The 22,658-nt window shown below is 32.2% G+C and overlaps 1 protein-coding gene across 2 annotated transcripts in view; it reads left to right on the forward strand.

The window, feature by feature from the left end:
- Positions 1 to 22,658, forward strand: part of LOC114338442 (1-phosphatidylinositol 4,5-bisphosphate phosphodiesterase classes I and II) — a 591,824-nt gene that overhangs the window by 515,441 nt on the left and 53,725 nt on the right. For both annotated transcript variants that reach the window (XM_050659889.1, XM_050659890.1), the window contains exons 8-11: positions 3,890 to 4,344; positions 7,714 to 7,921; positions 13,400 to 13,615; positions 19,188 to 19,501. In XM_050659889.1, the coding sequence (XP_050515846.1) occupies positions 3,890 to 4,344; positions 7,714 to 7,921; positions 13,400 to 13,615; positions 19,188 to 19,501 (1,193 nt within the window). The remainder of the gene's footprint in view (positions 1 to 3,889; positions 4,345 to 7,713; positions 7,922 to 13,399; positions 13,616 to 19,187; positions 19,502 to 22,658) is intronic.

The raw sequence follows: 22,658 nt of genomic DNA on the forward strand, positions 1-22,658 counted from the left end.
TGAATACGTTGAAGACAATCTTGCTGTCCTTCTTTCATCTTGCTTCCTCGATTAAGATAAGCCTCATGTATAGGTCTCCATTCTAAGACTTTCTTGGTCCATCTTCCATCTCTGACCCTGAGAACATAGCCTGTCCATCTCTATTTCAGCTTTGTCATTATTTTAATTGCATCCTCAAAACTTGTTTTCCTAACTAACTAACTAGCTAACTAAGTATTTGATTTTAAACATTGTCTTTGGGAACATTGCTCTATGTGCCACTTGTATCTTATTAATTTTACATATTATTGACTTAGACGTTATACGTTAGAACTAGGAACACACACTGATCAAAAACCTTCCTTTCCAAGTATCTGGGAATATCTGAGCCAAAACTTCCCTCAGTTTTCCGAAGCTGCCCATGTTAGACTTATTTTCCTGTTTAATCCTGTTGTATGATTGTATCCTCCTAATTTCATTTCGTAGCCCGATACTAATAGGTATGTATTTCTTTAGTTTGCCTGCCATAAGTAGAAATCTTTTTAGCCCGTACAAGGTTGGACATGCATTGTGTTTTGTAAAAGTTAATTTTAAGTTCAACTCACGCAAAAGAACTATGAAGGTCTTTTTTGATTACATTTAATATCAATAATATATATTATCAATTATCACCTACTATTATTGTACATTTATTTGATTTATCGTATACAGTGCTAGTCAAAAGTCCTTACCCCCCCCCCTCGTATCTTTTCAACGATTATACCTATAATAGTGAAATTTGGAGGGAGGAAATAAACGGACGTAAGCTTCACTCACGGTTATTAGACTTTATTACGGTTGTCTTGTCCGACGGTGGTGGGGAGACTTATATTTTTGACTTTACGTCACAAGAGTTTACATTCCCATATTTTTAAATTATTTTCGATCATTGAATGTGTGTTATTGTGTATATATGTGTATTATTGGTGTTATTATGAAATAATAAGACAAATAGTACACATTTTATCTTATACCGGGTGGTGAATCGTAAAAAGGGCCATAGGAAACTCGATGTAAAATTCTGAATTGTTGAATTCCTGCTTCCCTAATTATTCTACATCAAAAGTCATGAGAGAATACTTGTAGAGAATTAAAATCTGTATTAAAATCAAAAGTTAAAATTGTTCCACGATTTAAATGCATTCCAAAATTTTGAAAAATATGATACATTTGCCACAATAGGTATGCGTGGAAAAGTAAGGCCACACGTTACTATTTAACTGACAGTGCTCACACAATTGACTGAATAAAAAAATCTTTATTATTAATTCTTTCTCCGCAACTGAGGGTATTGTTTTTAAACAATAGATGATAAAATAAAAATATTGACAGTTCAAAAATGTGAACATTATTGCATTATGTGTGGCCTAAGTTTGGGCTGACAACTAAAATGTATTACATTTTTACAAAATTTTGGAATACGTTTAATTACGTAGAACAATTTTAACAGTTATTTCCAATATAGATTTCAATCCTCTTCAAATAGTTTCTAATGTCTTTTGATGTAAAATAATTATTAGGGAAGCTGGAATTCAACAGTTCAGAATTTTACATTGAGTTAATGCAAAACTTTGACGCATGTCAAAATTCTCAATGTGTTTTAATTGTATTCATTTTTTTCGAATCCTGAGAAAACTAATAAATATTTTTGAAAAATTTAAACTCAGAATGAAAGACTACATTATTACTGAGGGCTGAAAGTCCCTGAAAACTTCTACAGCGTGTCTACTTAAGTTGGAAACATATGGGAAACTTTTTTATTATTAATTTTACGAAAAAAAGTTATTCTTTATAAAAAGTTCTGCATGCCCCAAAACCTAAGATTCAATCATCAGACATCCAATTTTCTTAATATTATACGAGGTATGTCAAAAAATATGAATTTCGGTCAAGGGTAAAGTACCTTTATTTCTCTCAATATCGAAAATTTTTATGATAAAAAGTTGTTTGGAATTAAAAACTAAGATCAAATATGCAATTACATGCTTCTAGTTGAAAAAAAAATTATGGATACCCAACATCGTTTTTAATTATTACAAATATGATTATTACTCTTTTATTATTCACTTTACGAAAAAAAGTTATTCTTCATAAAAAGCTTTGCAGGGTCTAAAATCTAAGACACAACCATGATATATCAACTTTTATTAATTTTATACGAGGTGTGTCAAAAAATATGAAATTCGCTGAAGATTATAGTACCTTTATATTTCACAATATTTCAATTAGAAGGATGTAATTGCATATTGAAACATAGTTTTTAATTCTAAACAACTTTTTTAATAAGCATTTTCCATTATGAGAAAAATAAAGGTACTTTACTCTTTAGTGATATTCATATTTTTTGACATACCTCGTATAAAATTAATAAAATGTGATATCTGATGGTTGCATCTTCGGTCTTAGGACATACAGAGCTTTTTATAAAGAATAAGAATAATTTTTTTCGTAAAAGTAATAATAAAAGAGTTATCGTATGTGTAATAAATAAAAACGAAGTTAAGTATCAATAAATTTGAGAAAAATTTGGAAAATATTTCTTTCCAATTAGAAGCATGTAATTGCATATTTGATCTTAGTTTTTATTTCCGAACAACTTTTCATAATAAGAATTTTCGATATTGAGAGAAATAAAGGTACTTTACTCTTGAACGAAATTCATATTTTTTAACATACCTCGTATAATATTGACAAAATTTGATATCTAATGATTGAATCTGAGGTTTTAGGGCATGCAGAACTTTTTATAAAAAATAACTTTTTTTCGTAAAATAACAAAAAAGTTTCCCATATGTTTCCAACTTATGTAGACACGCTGTATAATGTTTATTTTAATAAGTTACAGGGCTGAAAATAAAATAGAAGTGTGATATTTAATTTCAAATATTTCATTCAATAGAATCTGCTTGTTTATTCTAAGGGGCTTTCCGCCCTCGGTAATAATGTAATCTTGCATCCTGCGTTTAAATTTTTCTAAAACACTTGGTTTTCTCAGGATTCGAAAAAAATCATATTACGATTCAAATGACAGTAAACTCTCGTGACGTAATCTCACCCTTAATGTTCATTGGTTAGTCGATTTAGGCAACCGTAGTAATGTCTAAGAACCGTGAGCTTCACTAGTCTTAACAGGTGATGTAATATTGACAGATGACGTTACAGAGCCACTGTAACCGACCATTTTAAATGGGACCTTATGGCAAATGACACATCGTTTGAAAGATATTTAAAATACCTATTCAGTCATACTAATTTTTTTTGGGTTTTAGTTGATTTGGATTTTGGTGAATAATTTGGTGAAAAATTCAAATGTCCGCCTATGGTTTTTCTTTGTTAAAAAAGTTGACGTTTTTCAATTAATTTTCAATAATTAAATGCTAAATTTATTTATCAAAATTAGCATAAACTCAAACAAAATTAGTATGACTAAATAGGTATTTCCAATACCTTTGAAGCGAGGTATCACTTGCCATAATGTCCTATTTAAAATTATCTGTCACAGAGGCGCTGTAAAATTACGTCACCTGTCATGACTAGTTAAGAAGCTTCCGTCCGTTTATTTCCTTCCTCCAAATTTCACTATTATAGGTATAACCGTTCAAAAGATACGAGGGGGGTACGGACTTTTGACTAGTACTGTATAAGTCCAGTATACTTGCTAAAAGTATTGTAAAAAAACTAAATTTTGAACTCGTCATGAGTATCTACCATATTTGCCGCTTTTCGTTTTCTCACTTACTCCTACTTCACCACTCTCTCTCACACACTTAAATTGATCCTCTAATTGAGGGCTTTCATTTGATACATACTCCGATCTTGTACGGAGACTATTTTTATTTTATTATAAATATAGTATATTTTTATATTGTAGGTAATCCACTACCACCGCCGTCGGCGCTGAAGAGAAAAATAATTATAAAAAATAAAAAGAAACACCACCATCATCATCACAAACGAACCATTACTCCCCCTGAAGCACAAGCTGGCGAGAGTGGCGAAGTTGGCGAAGCTGTTGAATCTGCTGAAGCTGTCGAAACTAATCAGAGTGCCGATGTTGCTGATGCTGTCGAAAATGCTGCTGACAGTTCTGAAAATCCCGAAACTACAGAAAACGCGGAAATTACCGAGAATGTTGAGAATACAGAAAATATTGAAACCGTAAAAAGTGCTGAAAAACCTGAAAGTACTGAAAAGCCTGAAAGTACTGAAAAACCTGAAAGTACTGAAAAACCTGAAAGTACTCAAAAACCTGAAGGTACTGAAAAACCTGAAAATGCCAAGAATGGAGATGTTAGCCAACGGGCACCCAAACTTCAAGCTAGACAGGTATATTTTTTATTCATCCAATATTTACTTACACACACATGATACGTTCAATCTTTGTTGGCTTCTTTAAATTCCGTTCTATTTAATTACATTACTTCTTTGACTTAAAGAGCCTCCTAAACATATTTTAAGTTTATTTTTAACACCTTATGGAGACTATCCATCCAGACTATCCATAAATAATGCCATACATAAGATAAAGATTATACTAGTTGTAAATAAATAAACGTAAAATGACTCACTTGGAAAAACAGCTATAGTTTCGACCTCGAAGGACCAAAATGCGGATTGAAGTATCGAGATATGGACCAAAAGACCAAAATGAATTAGTTAACAATAATGTAAACATTACAGCTACTCGTTGTTTAAAATATATATTGGCGGCACTCCACTATGTTTCTCTCTATTACCTTTTCTCATTATGGAGTATTGGGCGCCCTTGCGTTTCTTAGCCAAAAGTGAAATGTGGCTGATTGGCTGGATCAGCGCATCATTGGCACTCGACTATACATAGTTCAAAACTTGTAATCCCTTTTCTAAGCCAATTACGCTTATTTTTGTTTTTTTACGTAAAACATTTATTAGTGTCATAGGGATACTATCCGAAAATTTTATTGAGAAATTAGAAATACAACAGAAGTTACAGTTGTATTTATAATCATACCTACTTGAGCTAAAACTCGGTTGTGTCTAAAACTTATAAAGCGAACACGTGTTTTATATCATTGAAATTTATCGAAAATGCGCTTGGGTCTGGTGGCCATTTAAAAGGCAGTCGACGTAAGGGGACGCATCGAATTAAGACTACATAATATTAAGAGACAATTTAAAGGTAATCAGTTTACTGCAGAAAACAATTCTGAATTACCCAGTTCCTCTACAAACTAATTAAAATCTAGTGATTCATTGCATGCGCCTATGAAAATAAAAATAGGATAAATAGCATCGAGTTGATTGGAATTTACGAAACTGATATTGCTCAAGTCAATAGACGGAGCAGCGAGACTTCAAAAGAGGGCATAACTATGAAAAAAAACATTTAGCTGACTTTTTACAGCTTTTACTGGACAGTGAGGGCACTTAATATAGGTAGATATACCAGGAATGCTGATTAAAGGAAAAAATAAATACGACTAATTCATTTGATAAAATTACAGTAAATAGTTATTTATGATATAAGTGGTAAAAGTACACGTTTAAGGCACGCATGTGAAAGTTTTTCAATTCACATGAGTGCCTTAAAAATGTACTTTTTAACACGCATATCATACAATATTTTTTCTACAAACGTAATTACAGGACAATATCTACAAAAACTTTTTCTTGAACTTGACTGACATTCCATTTTTATATTTTTTTGACATTACATCATAATTGTCTATACGGTCCATACGAACTGCAGTGCCTTAAAAATATTTTAAAGCACTAGTGCCCTAAAGTAGCATTTTTAACGCACGCATGGAGTGCTAAAAATTACATTTTTAACACGGTTGTAGAAAAAATATTGTAAAGGCGTTTTCCTCAATATCGCAGTTTTGAAAACTGGGTAACGTTTTTCTCAAAATCCACAAAAATCTCAGTAAACCAAAATATTTTTGATACTTTATATACAGTGCTCTTCAGATAAAACTATCCACCTTAAATAAGTTTTGAACCACTGATTTTTAGAAAAAACTCAAAAACACGTCAAATAATACTTGAAGGGGGAGACCATTATGCCATATTTAAGCTTAATTGGAAAGGCACCCTCTCACCCCCCGTATCATCCCTTAATTTTTTTAAATTACTACCCTCTTGTTTATTTTAGATTTGGATTCTCCTCTTTGTACTGATTTCAAAAATGTATAACACTTGATGCTTAAAGTGATTAGTTTATGAGAAAAATAAATACAAAAGCAATGAAAACTGGATTGAAAAAAATATTTTTTAACAATTTTATTACATACAAACATTTAAAATGAACATTTAACTTCAAAACACTTTTACAATAATTATTCAAAATGATTTTTGAAAGCTTGAATAATTATTATGGTTAAAATTTTTGAATAATTATTGTTAAAATTTTTGGTAGTGAAATGTTCACTCTAAAAATGTTATAAAAGTGTTAAAAAAATCATTTTTATTCAATCCAGTTTTCTTGCATTTTTATTTAGTTTTCTAATAAACTAATTAATCACTTTAAGCATCAAGTGTTATACATTTTTGAAATCAGTACAAAGAGTAGAATCCTACTTCTGATAATTTTAAGACGGTTTAACCCAATTCACCTAGTCCGAAAATGCTTCCTGATGGAGATAGAGTTCTTTGAAGATGACGGCGCCTTGTAATTAGTGTTTGTTAAATACCTCCAGAACGCTGCTATTTAGAAAAATGAAAATTGGTACGCCTATTTATCATCCAGAGATGAAATAAACTTCGCAAACTCTCAATAAGTTGACATTGAACAACGTAGATTTTACTTCTGTTGGCAGTTCAAAGCCAAGTAGTGTAACAAATATTAATTTAACTTTCAAGGCGAAAAAAAGAAAAATTTTTAAATTGATTTTTCCAGAAAACGGTGTATTCTACCGACTTAAAGCAACAGTAACTTTTACTACTAGAATATCTCAAAATTTAATAATCTAGTGTCACAACTGCTTAAAAGTTAAAGACAAAAGTTATGCGTTAAAATAACCATTGACCTACCCAAAACGGACGCCTGTGATAGGTCCTAGAAATTCGCAATTAATTGATGGAACCATCTATGGATGATAAATAAGTGTACCAGTTTTCGTTTTTCCAAATTCAAGCATTCTGGAGGTATTTAAAAAACTATTACAACACGCCATCTTTAAGGAGCTCTAGTTTCCTTAGCAAGCATTTTCGGACTAGGTGAATTGGGTTAAATTGACTTAAAATTATCTGAGGAATCTTTGGTCGTCGTTTGTCAAGAGAACCCTGTATAACAGTTTTTTCTTAAACAAAAATTAATAAATGTCTGTTTTTTTAATTTAGATAATTAAAGTCCCCGTAATCATTCTTATCCAAAATAAGTTCTCAATCAAGAAGCACAGAAAACAACAATAAAATATCGTTCTCATACCACCAGATTTACAACAGGTGGCACTTCTCTGGTTACTACCCCCGCGATTTTCAAAAATTATAAATCATACGGGTGCCGAGAGGCAATTAAGATGAGGGAATTTTAAATAATTCACGTCCCATCTGCTCAGCGTGGTAAAAGTTCCAACGAGAAAGATGCCTTAGTACTCCACAAAACAGTAAATGAATTAAAAAATGAAAATGTTTATACATGTTTTTTCATTCTAATCCAGTTATTTGTGCGTTCAATACTTGTTGAAGAGTAATATAACCACTTATTTTATGTAGGGTTCCAAAGAATCTACAGGTACGGATTTCGATGGTTCATTTAGTGACGAAGAAGGCGACAATGCCGAGGCCGGTGCTCCAGCAGAAATTAATGCAGAAGAGAGTGAAAACAAAGCACCCGCTACGGAGACTGAAGCTGGAGCTGAAATTTCTGCGCTAGTCAATTATGTTCAACCTGTACATTTCTCAAGCTTCGAAGCTTCAAAAAGTAAGTGTCAATCATATTATTTTTATACTCTTTAGTAATAATTATTATAAGTGCCAGCCAAAAGTCTCCTGCCCCTTGTTTCTTTTGAACGGTAATACTTATAATAGTGAAATTTGGAGGGAGAAAATAAATAGAGGTAGACTCCTCAACTAGTCATAACTGTCACCGATAATTTTAAATGTGACCCTATGGCAAGTGATATCTCATTTGAAAAGTATTGAACATTCCTATTCAATCGTACTAATTTTGTTTAGGTTTAGCTGATTTTGATAATTAAATTAAATTAATACTAAAATTATAGTTTTGCATTTAATTTAAAAAAATTCAAACGTCCGCCTCTTGATATTTTTCAAAAAAAGTGACGTTTTTCAATTCTTCAGTTGTTCTTACTTTGCTAGGCTTTTGCAAAAGTGTTTGTACGTTGAATGATTTGTGAAAAGTCAAAGACTGTCATGGCTGGGACATGTTCAGCGACAAGAAGATATGAAAACGACAAAGAAGACATTACAGTGGAAGCCGGTAGGAAGGCGAAAAAAAGAAAGGCCCAGGACGAGATGGTTGGATGACGTGAAAGACGACCTGAAAACCATGAATATAAGACAATGGAGGAGAGGGGCACAAGAGAGATCTGGATGGAAGGACATAGCCAGACAGACAAAGACCCATTCCGGGTTATGATGCCAAAAGAAGAAGAAGAAGAAGTTTGTACGTTGAATATTTAGTTTAATTATTGTTTAATGAGAGTTTAAATCTTTACGTAGGTAGAATAGTACGTTTCGTAGCCGACATAGTATCAACTGTCTTAATAACTGGTGAATGTAGAAACAATTTCCATGTAGCGGAACGTTTTTTTTTTCATGACAGGTATATTCGAGATCTATACCCGATCGCTCTATATCGAGGACTTGTTTGAGGGAGCTTCTGCGGATTTGAAGAAACAAACAGTGTCAAATATGCCAAAAGATCTGGTCGAACGACAATAATTAGTGATAAAAAAAATGAAATAATTACAGAAATGGTAGTGAACCTTACTTTTTCTATATAGTCCAAATTGCGTCTATCTATGGAGTCGATCAAAGGACAGTACCTATACCGAGTGTTGACTAAAAGCAAATTTCATCCATACAAATTAACACTTGTACACCAATTTTCAGATGATGACCCTGATCGAAGACTAGAATTCTGTGAAAATATATGTCCAATCAAATTAACCAACAGCCACAATACATAAAAACATTGTTTTAGCGACGAAAGTACTTTTTCCCGCAATGAAAATGTTAACACACACAATATGAGGTATTGTAGTGACATAAATCGTCAGTTTCTCGTGAATAATATAGTCAATTTTCAAAAACAGTAAATGTTTGGGCAGGTATATTAAGGAGGGGGTATGGTTTGAAATCAACATATCAAGCACATTTTTGTGAATTTTTTTCGAAGCTATGGTACAATTATTTTATTTTTAAATTAAATAAGCATATTAAGTACAATTCAAAGAATACTTAAAAAAATCCAATCCAAAATATTGGAAAATAAGCCATTGGTGACAAATTTTGGCAGGCAGCTCACAAAAAAATGGATTTTGCGGTGGACATCAGAACTCGTCACTCGATCATAAGAAACAAAAAATACAAAAAATTCAAAAATATTTAATTAGCTTATGAGTTTCACGAGGTCACAACGTCGAGTTTTTTTATTTTTAATAATTTTTGAATTTTTGGTATCACTCAGAAATCAAAAAAATGGAATTTTTGGTAAAAATTTTGTGAAAATCAACAGACTTATTATTGTTGAACAAAAAATAAGCAAAAAAAGAAAAATATCTCGACGTTGTTACCTCATGAAATGTCTAAAGAAAATATGTGCAAAATATCAGGTAGATCGGCCTAGTAGTTTTTCAGTTACAATGTCCACCGAATTTGAAAAAGCAGTTTTGAGAAAAATGCGTTTAAAGTTTTGACAACTGCATCTTCATTTTCTTATTTGTCTGCCAAATCGTAAAGTGATGCACATTGAGACACAATCTACAAAAGAGAAGGCGAACAGTTGTTTAACGTTTCTCACTACGCTCAAGCGTGCTGGCACGAAGTCGCGGCAAAACGAGTCGAAGATAGGGATATTGAACACTCTGTATCTCTGGTAATTTTAATCCGATTATTTTGAAATTTTCAGAGAGTATTCTTGAAAGTATGCATTTTTATTTGAAATAATAAAAAAAATTAAATATTTCAAACCATACCCCCCCCCCTTAAGAAACAATATAGTTGGTCCTGTTTTTCTCAATGCTAACTTAACCTTTGAAGTGTATCTGGAGATGTTACAAAGCACAATTAAGCCGTTAATTCTTGAAATTCTCGAATATAATCCAAATTTATTCGGCAAGTTGGAAATAACGTGGGGATTAACGCACAATATTATGTTGCAGCAAGACGTTACCTAGATGAGAAATATCATGGTATTTATATGGATTGGACGACGAAGTTCGATAGAATAGCCAGCTCGGTCACCGACTTCACACCATTAGATTCTTTTTCTGGGGGGTAGAGCAGACCGGGGTTGGTTGTTACAGGGACAGGTTGTTATAGTCCGTCCGCTATAACTTTTCCCATGCGGTACGATTCATTTTCAATCAAATTAAGACAAAAAAAAAATTGAAACGAACTTCGATGTGTATATACATTTTGTATACTGTATACTATATACTACACACATCGGCGTACGTTTAACTTTCTGTTTTGACTTAATTTGATTGAAAATGAATCATACCGCATGGGAAAAGTTATAGCGGACGGACTATACAGACCCTTTTATTACTTACGAATAGTCGTTGACTCCATAACAAGTCTGAAGAATTTCGCGCATGTCTGTTACCTATAATATATCCAAACGACACAGCGCCAGTCCATCGTATAATCCCGTATACGCTGTGAGCTCGTACGTAGAGGGGATATTTACAAATTCGCGAGCGCCAGTAGTGGCAAGTCTGTAAACGTTTACCGGAAATTTGACATAAATGTAAAAGTGATTATTTTAAAATTAAAATTAAAAACATTAACTATAAAAAATATTAGTTGGTCAAAGCTGTGGTATATATTTTTACCTTAAATATACTTACGTTTTAAATACTGAATTTAAGTTTTTTTAATGTTCCGTAATATGTAATTATAAATTAATCTAGCGCCATCTACACGATAATTGTGAAAGTATCCGAAGTAAGAAATTCATATTTTATCAAAAGAACGTCAAAATGATTAGCAAAATCTTAAAAAAATCGATTACAATTTAATTACTTTTTTGCGTTGTAAATATTTAGCGATAACAATTAAATAATAAATTTAAAAATTACCGGTGAAAGTTGAATTAGTAGTCCGCTAGGAGCGACACCAGCGAAGCTCAGATCGTATAGTGAGGTTATGTGTTTTCATGCCTCCGAATAAAATTTAATGTGCCGAAGTAGGTATTAATATCTTGGTAATACATAATGATATTAAATATTCTTGTGACGTGTAAATGCATCAGTATATTATGTTTCTTTTTTATTATATAGTTGCTCAATAAATATAGTTTTGTTAAAATTATTCAGCATTTTTTACAAACCATGCTTTTGGGGTTGTTGTAACAACCAGCCCCATAACGGGGTTGGTTGTTACGTTTGTCGTCAGCATATATTTTACACTTTTTGTCTAACCGAATAGTGTTTAAGTTTTATTTCAGTTTTTTATAAGTAAAAGGAGTGTTAAACTTTTGTTTGATTTATTTAAAATACATTTCTTAAAAATAGTTTTTGTGATATTATTCTTTTAACCAAATCTGTAATAACCAACCCCGGTCTCCCCTACTTGAAATCTAGGTTTGAAACAAGGAATAGGGAACTTGCACACTTTTTTTTTATTACATAATAATGTTCAGTTTTGTATAAAAATGAGATTTCAAAAATTTTAAAATCTTCTGTATTTTAAAATAGTTCAGACGAACCGTGACGTCACACAGTTTAACTATATGGTTAAATTTATGGTTATAATTAGGTAGATTCTTCTTTTTCTTCTTTAGTTTATTGGCCTCCAACTACTTGGGTATACCTCGTCGCGGAATAAAGGAAAATATTTATATTCTATTAACATTTATCTTATGTCATTGTAATAATATATACCAGTTTGTTGACATTGGAGTTTGATATAGTTATTGAAGGAAAGGAAAGAAGGTTTACTACGGAAAATAAAAACATTTTGTAAAAGTACAAGTTGTCTATGAATAGTTTAAACGATCAAAAACACTTGTAAAGTCACATTACTGTATTTTATACTGACGTTTATAACGTCTAATTTAAAATTCTGTTTACTTTGTTGGAAACATGTAAACATATAAATGGATGACGTCACGACGCTTTTTGAGCTGGCCTGTCTAATTTGAATTTTTAATTGTCTTTAGGGGCCAAACGAAAGCCAAACAAAGCTTTTTATCTTTGATACAGGTTTTAAATTATGTTCTGTTGTGATTTATAACATTTTTTTCAAATTTAAAATTTTATGTAAGTTCCCTATTGTTGAAGAATGTATAGCAGTGTTCCTCGACACATTTGAACGAGTACGACAAGAGTTTAGCAATAGTATGCGTTACTGTCAGGAAGTAGATGGAGCACATTTTGAACATATATTATAAGAACTGGTTCTTAAACCTCTATTAATTAAATGCGAAACTACATTTTTTGTATTTATTTCTCCATCAAAATTAGCGTAACCCAAACACAATTAGTATGATTAAATAGGTACGTTTAATACATACCTTTCAAACGAGATATCACTTGTCATAAAATTTTCGGTCACAGTGACTCTGTAACGTCATCTATCACTATTACGTCAGCTGTTGTAACTAAGCCTACGTCCGTTTATTTCCTCTCTTCAAATTTCACTATTAAAAGTATTCCTTTTCTCATGATCATCTTTCAGTGCGTCACAGTTTTTCGATTTCTTTCTAACGCATTAAATTGTATGTGACAGAAAAAAAGGCACGTCCGTGATTACAGACATTTACAACATTTATTCTAGTTATTGTAGTTGTCGATAAATGACGCCATAATAAAAAAATAATTTCTTTTTAATTAGATAATAATATTACAAATATAATCTGTATAATTTATAAGACTATACAAATCAAAGAAAATACCATTTTATAAATGCAAGAAACACATTTGATTTGTTTTTATCCCAAATTGAACATAAAATGTGACAACTGTCAGATTTAACTAAAATGTCATGTTAGAATAAATGTCATAAATGTGTATTATCACGGACTTACCCTTTTTCCTATCATTTGTTACGCACTGAAAAATGCTCATGAAAAGGACAATATAACGATTCAAAAGTGACGAGAGGGGGAGACTTTTGGCTCGCACTATATAAAATATGTCAAGAAAGTACAAGAAATTATATGAAAAGCCTTTTCGTATTACATTATATAATATCTTTCTTTTGTTTGTAGAAAAAAATCGGAGCTACGAAATGTCATCGTTTGATGAAAAACAGGCTACCTCCCTCCTAAAGGAATACCCAATCCAGTTTGTCAACTACAACAAGCATCAACTAAGTAGAGTCTACCCTGCAGGTTTCAGGTTCGACTCCTCCAATTTTATGCCTCAAGTATTTTGGAACGCTGGATGTCAGCTGGTAGCTTTGAACTATCAGACCTTAGATTTAGGTAAGCAGATTTTAGATATTATGTATAAACATTTTTTATCCCTATTTATCTGCATATTTAATCAAAACATTAAGAGAGCTAACCACTTTAAATATTTTGAATGCTACATTACTGACTAGCTAGACTCAAGTAAAGGTATCAAATGCATATTTTGCATACATACTGAAAAAGCTCGCATAACGTTGCTAAAAATGAAATCATTCTTCTGTAACCACAGTTTAAACCTAATATTACGTCAAAGAATGATCAAATACTATATATGGTCTGTGTTGTTACATTCCATACAATCAATCGCCTAGAAGCGTTTGAGATGTGGTTACATAGAAGAATGCTCCAAGTATTCTGGACAGTGATTTAACGAATCTGTCTGAAATAGAGCCAATAATATTTACCTTATCTTCAGGGATATAACTTTTTACTAGCGTTGTTTTTAACTGTTTTATCTTCATAAAATTATACACTATTTCGTTCATTTCTCATAATATGTACATCTCCACTCATAGATACTTAGCCAGTTTTCATATTATACAGTCTATAGCCATTTGTAGTTTTAGAGAAACCGAGAAAGAAGAATAGCCATCTCAGATTTTTATCTCGTGTTTTCTTCTTTCTTTGGGAATATGAGTCATTACTATGCTACCAAACTTAAATTTCGTTTCTTACTGAAAAATATTTTATAAACAGTTTTTGAAATATTATGTAGATACCGCAGATCTATTCCTGAAATAGCAAGCTGTGTTTATAGCTTCAGCTCAGAATATTTTTTTCTAAAAGAGCTTCATAACAAACACCTAGCTTTTTCTATTTTGCTCAAAGAGTATACGAATGGATACGTATTTTCGGGTGCAATGCTATTCAAATAGGGATTCATTTTTTTCGAATCCTGAGAAAACTTATAAGTATTTTTGAAAAATTTAAACGCAGAATGAAAGATTACGTTCTTACCGAGGGCGGAAGGTCCCTGAAAACTTCTATAATGTTTATTTTAATAAATTACAGGGGTGAAAAACTAAGAGAAAATGTAGTGTGATATTTAATTTCAAATATCTCATTCAAAAGAAACTGTTTATTTATTCTAAGGGACTTTCGGCCCTCGATAATAATTTAGTCTTTCATTCTGCGTTTAAATTTTTTAAAAATATTTATTAGTTTTTTCAGGATTCGAAAAAAATTGACACCATGTCCGTGGTGATATTTTCCGAATCGAACATTCGCTATCTTTGTCATACAACGCACTGACTTAAAGTAGAATATGACGACAAGACAGTGATAGTTTTAAATATTTCACATGGCATCGGGAATATTTTGAGTTGTTGATTTATAATCTAAATAAATTTATAATATAAATAATTGATTTAAGACCTGAACTTAATAAAAAGTTATTTATTGTTTATTATTTATGGAAGATACAAGCAGAGAATACATCAGGATATATTCTGTGATCCAAGTAGAGAAAAGTCGCCAATTATGGAATACCATTTTGTTTTGGGGATATAAAATAATACCTTTATAGAAATGAAAACAATTTAATGTTATGACACATTAGTCATACATTTTTATGTAGTAATTAAAAGCCTTCTATTAAATATCTTAATTAACAAAAAAAAAATCGAACAAAAATAACAAAAATAGACATAAACATCTGAGATCAAATAAATTTAAATAAGAAAATTGTATCCAATTGTATATATAAGATCCATGTATGAAACTCTGGACCAGTACAATCATAATGAGCCCACTTACACTTAACCCACTATTCCGTAATTTGACACCAACGACTGTCCATATTTGGATTTGTACATTAGTTCAAACTAGTATCAACATTTTTTTCAAGTCGTAATGTTTTAATTACAGAAGGTCATAAAATATCAAAATAAAGGTACTATTGATATACGCAATAACATAACGTCTGTATTCATGCATAATAACCAATAATACTCGTTGAATATATTTACCTTTGAAATTTTCTGCAAGACGATAAAACAAAACGCGCCTGTCAGACACGTATCGTTCGCGCATCTGACACAGAGGTGTGAATACGATAATAAAGAGAGCGACTGAAATAGAGGACGGTCTTGTAGTGCGGTTCCAACTTAATATTTTCGGAGAAATCCGGGAATTCCATATTGGGGCACTATTCCATATTTGGTTACTTCTCTATTTTTTTGTTAAAGATGTTCAAAATTTTAAGAGGTTCCATAGTAACAATTAATTATTAAAAAATCACTTTAACACTTTTCCTCTTTTCTCAATTGAGTATTAGTTTTTGTTATACATATAAATTATTACAATCACTGAATACTAGTTAGTGAAAAAAATATCACATTTATTAACTGAATTGATAATTTGCAATTATACAAATAACAGTTATCCAAGAACATGCAAAAGCCATCTCTTTAAAATTAATGGTGACATTGTCAAGTAGAATGTCATTGTAGTAATGTTTACATATTCACACCAGTGTGAATTTTACTACACGTAATTTGCCGTGTAAAGACAGAAAAAGTAGGGATAGCCGTAAAATATTTGCGAATTATGTACCGATAGCCTTAAAATACATTGTTAATATACTGACGTCTATTATCCAAGCTCAATATTTTGATTTTTCCTCGTTTTTTTCAACCAGTTTTTGAAAATCTTTAAATTTGTCAACAGTTCCATCTTTTAACTAATGTATAGGTAATGAGTAATTTTAAGTTCTATTATTTTGTGTCACTCGTATCTTTATATTCCTTGATAAAAATTTCTAACTTCTATTTAGACATCGGTATGTTCTATTCTTTCTAGTTGTTTTTCCAATAATTTTCTCTTATTTTGTCTGCAGAACCGTTTAGCTTCTTTCCTTTTGGTTTTTAATGTGTATTACTTCTGTTACCCCATTTTCTGTCGATTCTTCTGATTGTTGTTGTTCTGTCTCTTGTGTTCGTTGTTATATTTCTGTTAGGCTTTTATCGTTTAATAATAATTCGTCGAAATAATCTGCCCATCTGTTTAGTTTTTCTAACTTCTTTTTGGGCATAGGCGTCTTCTATTCTTCCGAGTGGTTTTACAATAATTTTCTTTAAAACATTAAAAAGGGGGTAAACCCTGTAGTTGGCTGAATACCTTTTCAATATAACAACGTGGAATGAAGTAAACACTTCTGTTGTATGTCGGCATATGAATTTATTAAAAATCCTTAAAATTTATCCACAATACACAAGGGAGTGGAAGTACAAAACGTTTTCGGTCAAACTGACCATCATCAGGGTAAACGTCCAGTGTACAAGTAATTGCAACTAGCCACTTTAATAGGTGTAAAAACCTCTAAATTACATTATTGTTACATTCTATATTAAAAAGTAGTCGACATAAAGTCGATGTCTTAAGATTTTAAAGATCACATGTGAATGTATTTCATCCTTGCTCGAAAATTGCACAAGGTACTTGTCTTCTAGTGAGAGGTTAACGACCACGTTACGGATCTATTGTGTTTTTTCTTTTCATTTAGAACATGGTCTGTTTGGTTTCCCGTTTTCCCATAAGGAAAGATGCAGGGTATTTTATGTACAGTGTGGGCCGTGGGCCAAACAAAACAGTCCACCTCGATATTTGGCAGTATTTATTAGATTTTAAGGAAATGACGAAACAGGTCGATTTTTGATCTAAGGCGGACACATTTTTACGGTACATACATCTGTCATTTGTCAATCACCTCCCTTCCACTTCCCCCACCCCTTATTTTTAAATAGGGAATACGGGTCGTGTGGTAGCTCATTTGCAAGATTATTCAATTCTCTATTCTGTAATATTAATATTGACATAATTATTTATACAGGGTGTCGAAGAAAAATTATTTTGAATTAACTTAATTGACACAAAAAGAAGAATGTATGTAATTTATTTAACTCAAAATACATTCTACTGTTGACAGAAAACAGACAAAAATGTTTATTTCAAAAATAAACATTGTTTGTTGCTTAAATTCAATATTCAACCTACCAAGAGACAGATGGGTGGTAGCTTGAACATTGAAATTAAGCGAAAAGCAATGTTTATTTATCAAAAAATATTTTTTTCTGTTTCAAAAAATATTCAACCTATCAATAGGCAGATGGGTGGTAGCTTCAACATTGACATTGTGAAAAGCAATGTTTATTTATCAAGACATATTTTTTTCTGTTTTGTGACAGCAGTAGAATGTATTTTAAATTAAATAAGTTACATACATTCTTCTTTTTGTGTTAATTAATTTAATTAAAAAGAAATTTTTAGACACTCTGTATAAATAATTATGTTAATGTTTATATTACTGAATAGAGAATTGAATAACCTTTTAAATGAGCTAGCACACGACCCCTATTCCCTATTTAAAAATAAGGGGCGAGGGAGGTGGAAGGGAGGGGGTTGACAAATGGCAGATATATGTACCGTAAAAATGTGTCCCCCTTAGATAAAAAATCGACATGTTTCGTCATTTTTTTTAAATCTAATAAATACTGCTAAATATCGAGGTGGACTATTTTCTTTGGCCCACACTGTATATTGGTAGGGGAGCAAAGTATGCTAAATGTGCAGTCACTCGAGCGCTTTGGGGACCTATTGGGTTGTGAAGAGTAGGTCCTAAAACCAAAAAAAGTTAAGTAAAATTTTCCATTTTAGTGGGCGCTTGCCATTTTTTAATTTAATTTTCCATTTCCAACAATCGTTTTTTCCGATTATAATGCCATCTATCCATAATTCGAAAAAATATTTCGAATAAAAGTTACTTATTTTTACTTAAGGAATCCAAATCTGCAATAAAAAATGAGGGTTCCCATTTAAGATTTTAAAGTAACCCCACACCCCACCTCCGTGGGGGTCGTGTTTGGTGCCATTCGATATATTTTTCAAAAATATTGAATAAGTGTATTTTATAGTTTTTCGATCCGATGTCCATTTCGCGAAATACCGTGGGATTTAAAATATTAAATTTACCCCCACCCCTCTTTGTGGGAAGTCGTGTTTGGTATCATTCGATAGATTTTGAAAAAATATTAAGCACATATTTTTTAGTTTTTCGATCTGTCATTTATTTCGCGAAATATGCGCTTTTTTCTAGTGAAGCTTTGGGACTCGCCCATTTCCTTACGCCCGGCTGAAATCGTCAGATTTTTGAAATACACTCTTTTGCATGTACTTAACTTACCTTATGTTAATATGACAATTTCGAGTTTTTTAAGGACATATTTTTTTTTCGGGCCCCCCTTAACGAACTCCCCTGTGTTAAGAGCCAATATATGGTAGAGGTACATCTACAGGGTACCAGGTTTCTCCCCATATGATAATCTGACGCGCTCGAGTAACTGCAAAAATCCTCGCTTGGGCTCCCATACCATATGTGTATATCCTTATGATGAAATTGTGTACCTACTTGCTATCTTATGGTTATATTTTGTTGAAAATTCTATTCTGTAGGAGCATTAATTTGCGTTAATTATGCCGATTTTTCTATATTTCTTAAAGTCAGATATTATTTTAAAGTCAGTTACTATTCGTCTTAATCTTTTTGATACCATAATAGATAAAGTAATCTTAATATTATTTTTTTCAGCTATGCAGTTAAATATAGGAATATTTGAATACAACTTCCGAAGTGGCTATCTATTGAAGCCAGAATTCATGCGACGCACAGATCGAAGGTTCTATCCATTCGCGGAATCTACTGTGGATGGTATTATTGCTGGTACTGTAAAAATCACTGTGATATCTGGACAATTTTTGACTGATAAGAGAGTAGGGACTTACGTTGAAGTAGAAATGTACGGATTGCCGGCCGATACTGTACGGAAAAGGTTTAGGACGAAGGTTATACCCAATAATGGAATCAATCCTGTGTATGATGAGGAACCTTTCGTTTTTAAGAAGGTAAATATTTTATTTTAAATATAATAATAATAATTCCATCCGTTCTTGTCCGTTGCTTTCATCCTTCAATTTTTGACGTTGAATCTTTTTAGATTCTCTTCTACATACATTTTACACCTTGTTTTAGGTTTACCTCTTCTCTGGCGTCCTCTTATTGTACTTGCCAGTAGCATTTTCGGTAGTCTAACCTCTGGCACAGTATAGAGGGACAGTAAAACCTCTTCCATGTCGGCACTTTGATCTCAAGAAGTAATACCGGCAGTACGCAATTGGTTACTCACCAGTGGTGGATGCGGGTTTTCCCTGTTAAAACCCGTACGTTCCTACGCGACTAGCAATGCAAGAGTGGTGGTCTAGCGACTGGGAACTTTGCGCGGTCGCCATGCGCGTTGAAAGATTTTACTTCCAATTTTTCGGAGAGTAGTTCTACTGTCCCTCTTTATACTGTGCTTTTGGTATCCTCTGTATGTGTCCCAGCCCTCTTATTCGTCAGGTCCTAGTATGCTCCTTATATAACTCTCTAGATCCTCATTTGTCCTTCTGACCCAAACATCGTTCTCCATTTTTCTTCCAAATATGTTCCTTCGTACTTTTCGTTTCCATATCTGTCTTTTTAGTCCATGTCTCTGATGCATAAGTTATAAGTTACCATAGGCGTAATAATAGTTTTGTACATTCTTTATTTGGTACCTCTTGATATGGATTTATTTCTTAGTAACCTGCTTAAGGCATAACCATATTTGTTCTCCTGCATTAGTTTATTTTGGATTTGTTCTTCTATATTAGGTTTCCATGTTATAAATTCTTCCTAGATATTTGAAACTCTCAACTTCCTCAAATCTATATGTATTATTATTGTTTGTACTGTTCAATTCTTTTCTCTTACATATTTTTGATCTGTGCATGTACCTTATGTCATTCATATGTAGTCCTTTTTATAGCTTGTTCTTCTAATTCTTTAGTTATCCGTATCACTTCCTGTTTGCTTCTCGCTACTATTGCTACTATTGCTATACCATCAGCAAACATCAGGCATTGATGCTTTATGATATACAGGGAGGCTAGAATCTCTTCTGACAAACGAAGACTGGAGAGTCCTCAGATAATTTTAAGACAAGTTAACCCAATTCACCTTGTCCAAAAATACTTCCTAAGGGAGCTAGATCTCTTTGAAAATGGCGTCTTCTAATTTGTTTTTTTTAATACCTCCAGAATGCTTCTATTTAGAAAGAGGAAAACTGGTACGCCTGTTTATCTTCCAGAGGAAAATCGATTCCATCAATTGTGAATTTCTAGTACCGGTCATAGGCGTCCATTTTGGGTAGGGAAAAGGATATTTTATTGCATACCTTTTTGTCTTTAACTTTTAAGAATTTTTGACACTGGATTATTAAATTGTGAGGAATTCTAGTACTAAAAGGTACTCTTACTTTAAATCGGTAGGATAGATACTAGGATACACCATTTTCTAGAAAAATTGAATTAAAAATTTTTGGTTTTTTTGAATTTGAAATAAAATTCAGAAATAGCTATTTTTAAAAAGGAAAACTGGTACGTTTATTTATCTTCCAAAGATGAATCCATTTCATTAATTGCGAATTTCTACCACCGGTCATATGCGTTCGTTTTGAGTAGGTCAACGGTTATTATATCGCATAACGTTTTTTGTGTTTAATTTTTAAGTATTTTTGACACTACAGAGTACCTGGACAAATTATTAGGCCAAGCAAAGAAAAATTTACTATATGAAGTTATTTCTCTCATGAATATGAATATTTGAAAAAATACCGTTTTGTTCCCTTTTTGTGAATATGTATTAACTTTAAGGTGCGTTTCCATTAGGTTTGCTGCTTCGCGCTCCCTGCAACTGCTCTAATCGATACGGCATGCGCTCATCTACATATAAACCGCCACCGACTGGAGCGCCGAGGCGGAGCGCGCACTGTTGCATGGTCCAGGAGCGCCAACGTATCCACTATGTGGAGCAGTTGCAGGAGCGCGGAGCGGCGAACCTCATAGATACGCACTTTTATATGTAAAGGAGCGTATGCCGTATCGATTGGAACAGTTGCAGCGAGCGCGGAGCAGCGAACCTAATGGATACGCACCTTAAGACTTAATATTCACAAAAAAGGAACAAAATAATATTTTTTCAAATATATTCATAATTATTATGAGAGAAATAACTTCATATAGTAAATTTTTCCTTGCTTGGCCTAATAATTTGGCCAGGTACTGTAAATTATTAAATTATGAAATATTTTAATACTTAAAGTTACTTTTGTTTTAAGTCGGTAGAATACACCGTTTTTTATAAATTTATTTCAAATCTAAAAAACCATTTTCTGATAAAAAATTTCAAATCGATTTTGGTTAGAAGAATGGTTAGAAGTTAAAGACAAAAAAATTATGCGATAAAATAAGCGTTGCCCTACCCAAAACGGTGCCTAGGGCCGGTACTAGAAATTTGCAACTGTTGGAATCGATTTATTTCTGGAAGATAAATAGGCATATCAGTTTTAGCTTTTCTAAATAGAAGCGTTCTCTGGAGGTATTTAAAAAACTAATTACAAGACGCCATCTCCAAAGACCTCGAGCTCCCTTAGGAAGCATTTTCGGACTAGGTGAATTAGGTTAAATTATCTTAAAATTATCTGAGGAATCTCCTTTCTTCGTTTGTCGGTAGAGTTTCTGGACACCCTGTATAATATTTTTTCTATTTACATTGGCTTCTCAAAGCACGTTTTGTAGGAGGAGACTAATAAAAAGAATAGATAAAAGTAGGCTGTCTTGCTACTCTCTCTCTCTTATTACCTTATCCTTACTTTTACTTGTCCTTACTTTTACTATCAAATGCTTGTTTAAAGTCTATAAATAATATAATGGTCGGTTTTTAGTATATGTAGATAACTTTACCAAGTATCTGTTTCAGCAAGAAACTGGTCTGCTCTTCTGCTTCTTCCTTGTTTAAAATCCGCATGGTATACACCAATTATATCTTCCATTATTTTTTAGTATACTCTTTATACAGTGAGCACGTAAATGTTGGAATAAATTCATTTTCTCCAGAATGGACAATTTAAGAAAAAATCCCGAAACAGGTCGATTATTATTTTTAAATTACGACTTTTTGGCATATATATCATACTAGTGACGC

This window comes from Diabrotica virgifera, chromosome 8, assembly GCF_917563875.1.
Source record: "Diabrotica virgifera virgifera chromosome 8, PGI_DIABVI_V3a".
NCBI lineage: Eukaryota > Metazoa > Arthropoda > Insecta > Coleoptera > Chrysomelidae > Diabrotica > Diabrotica virgifera.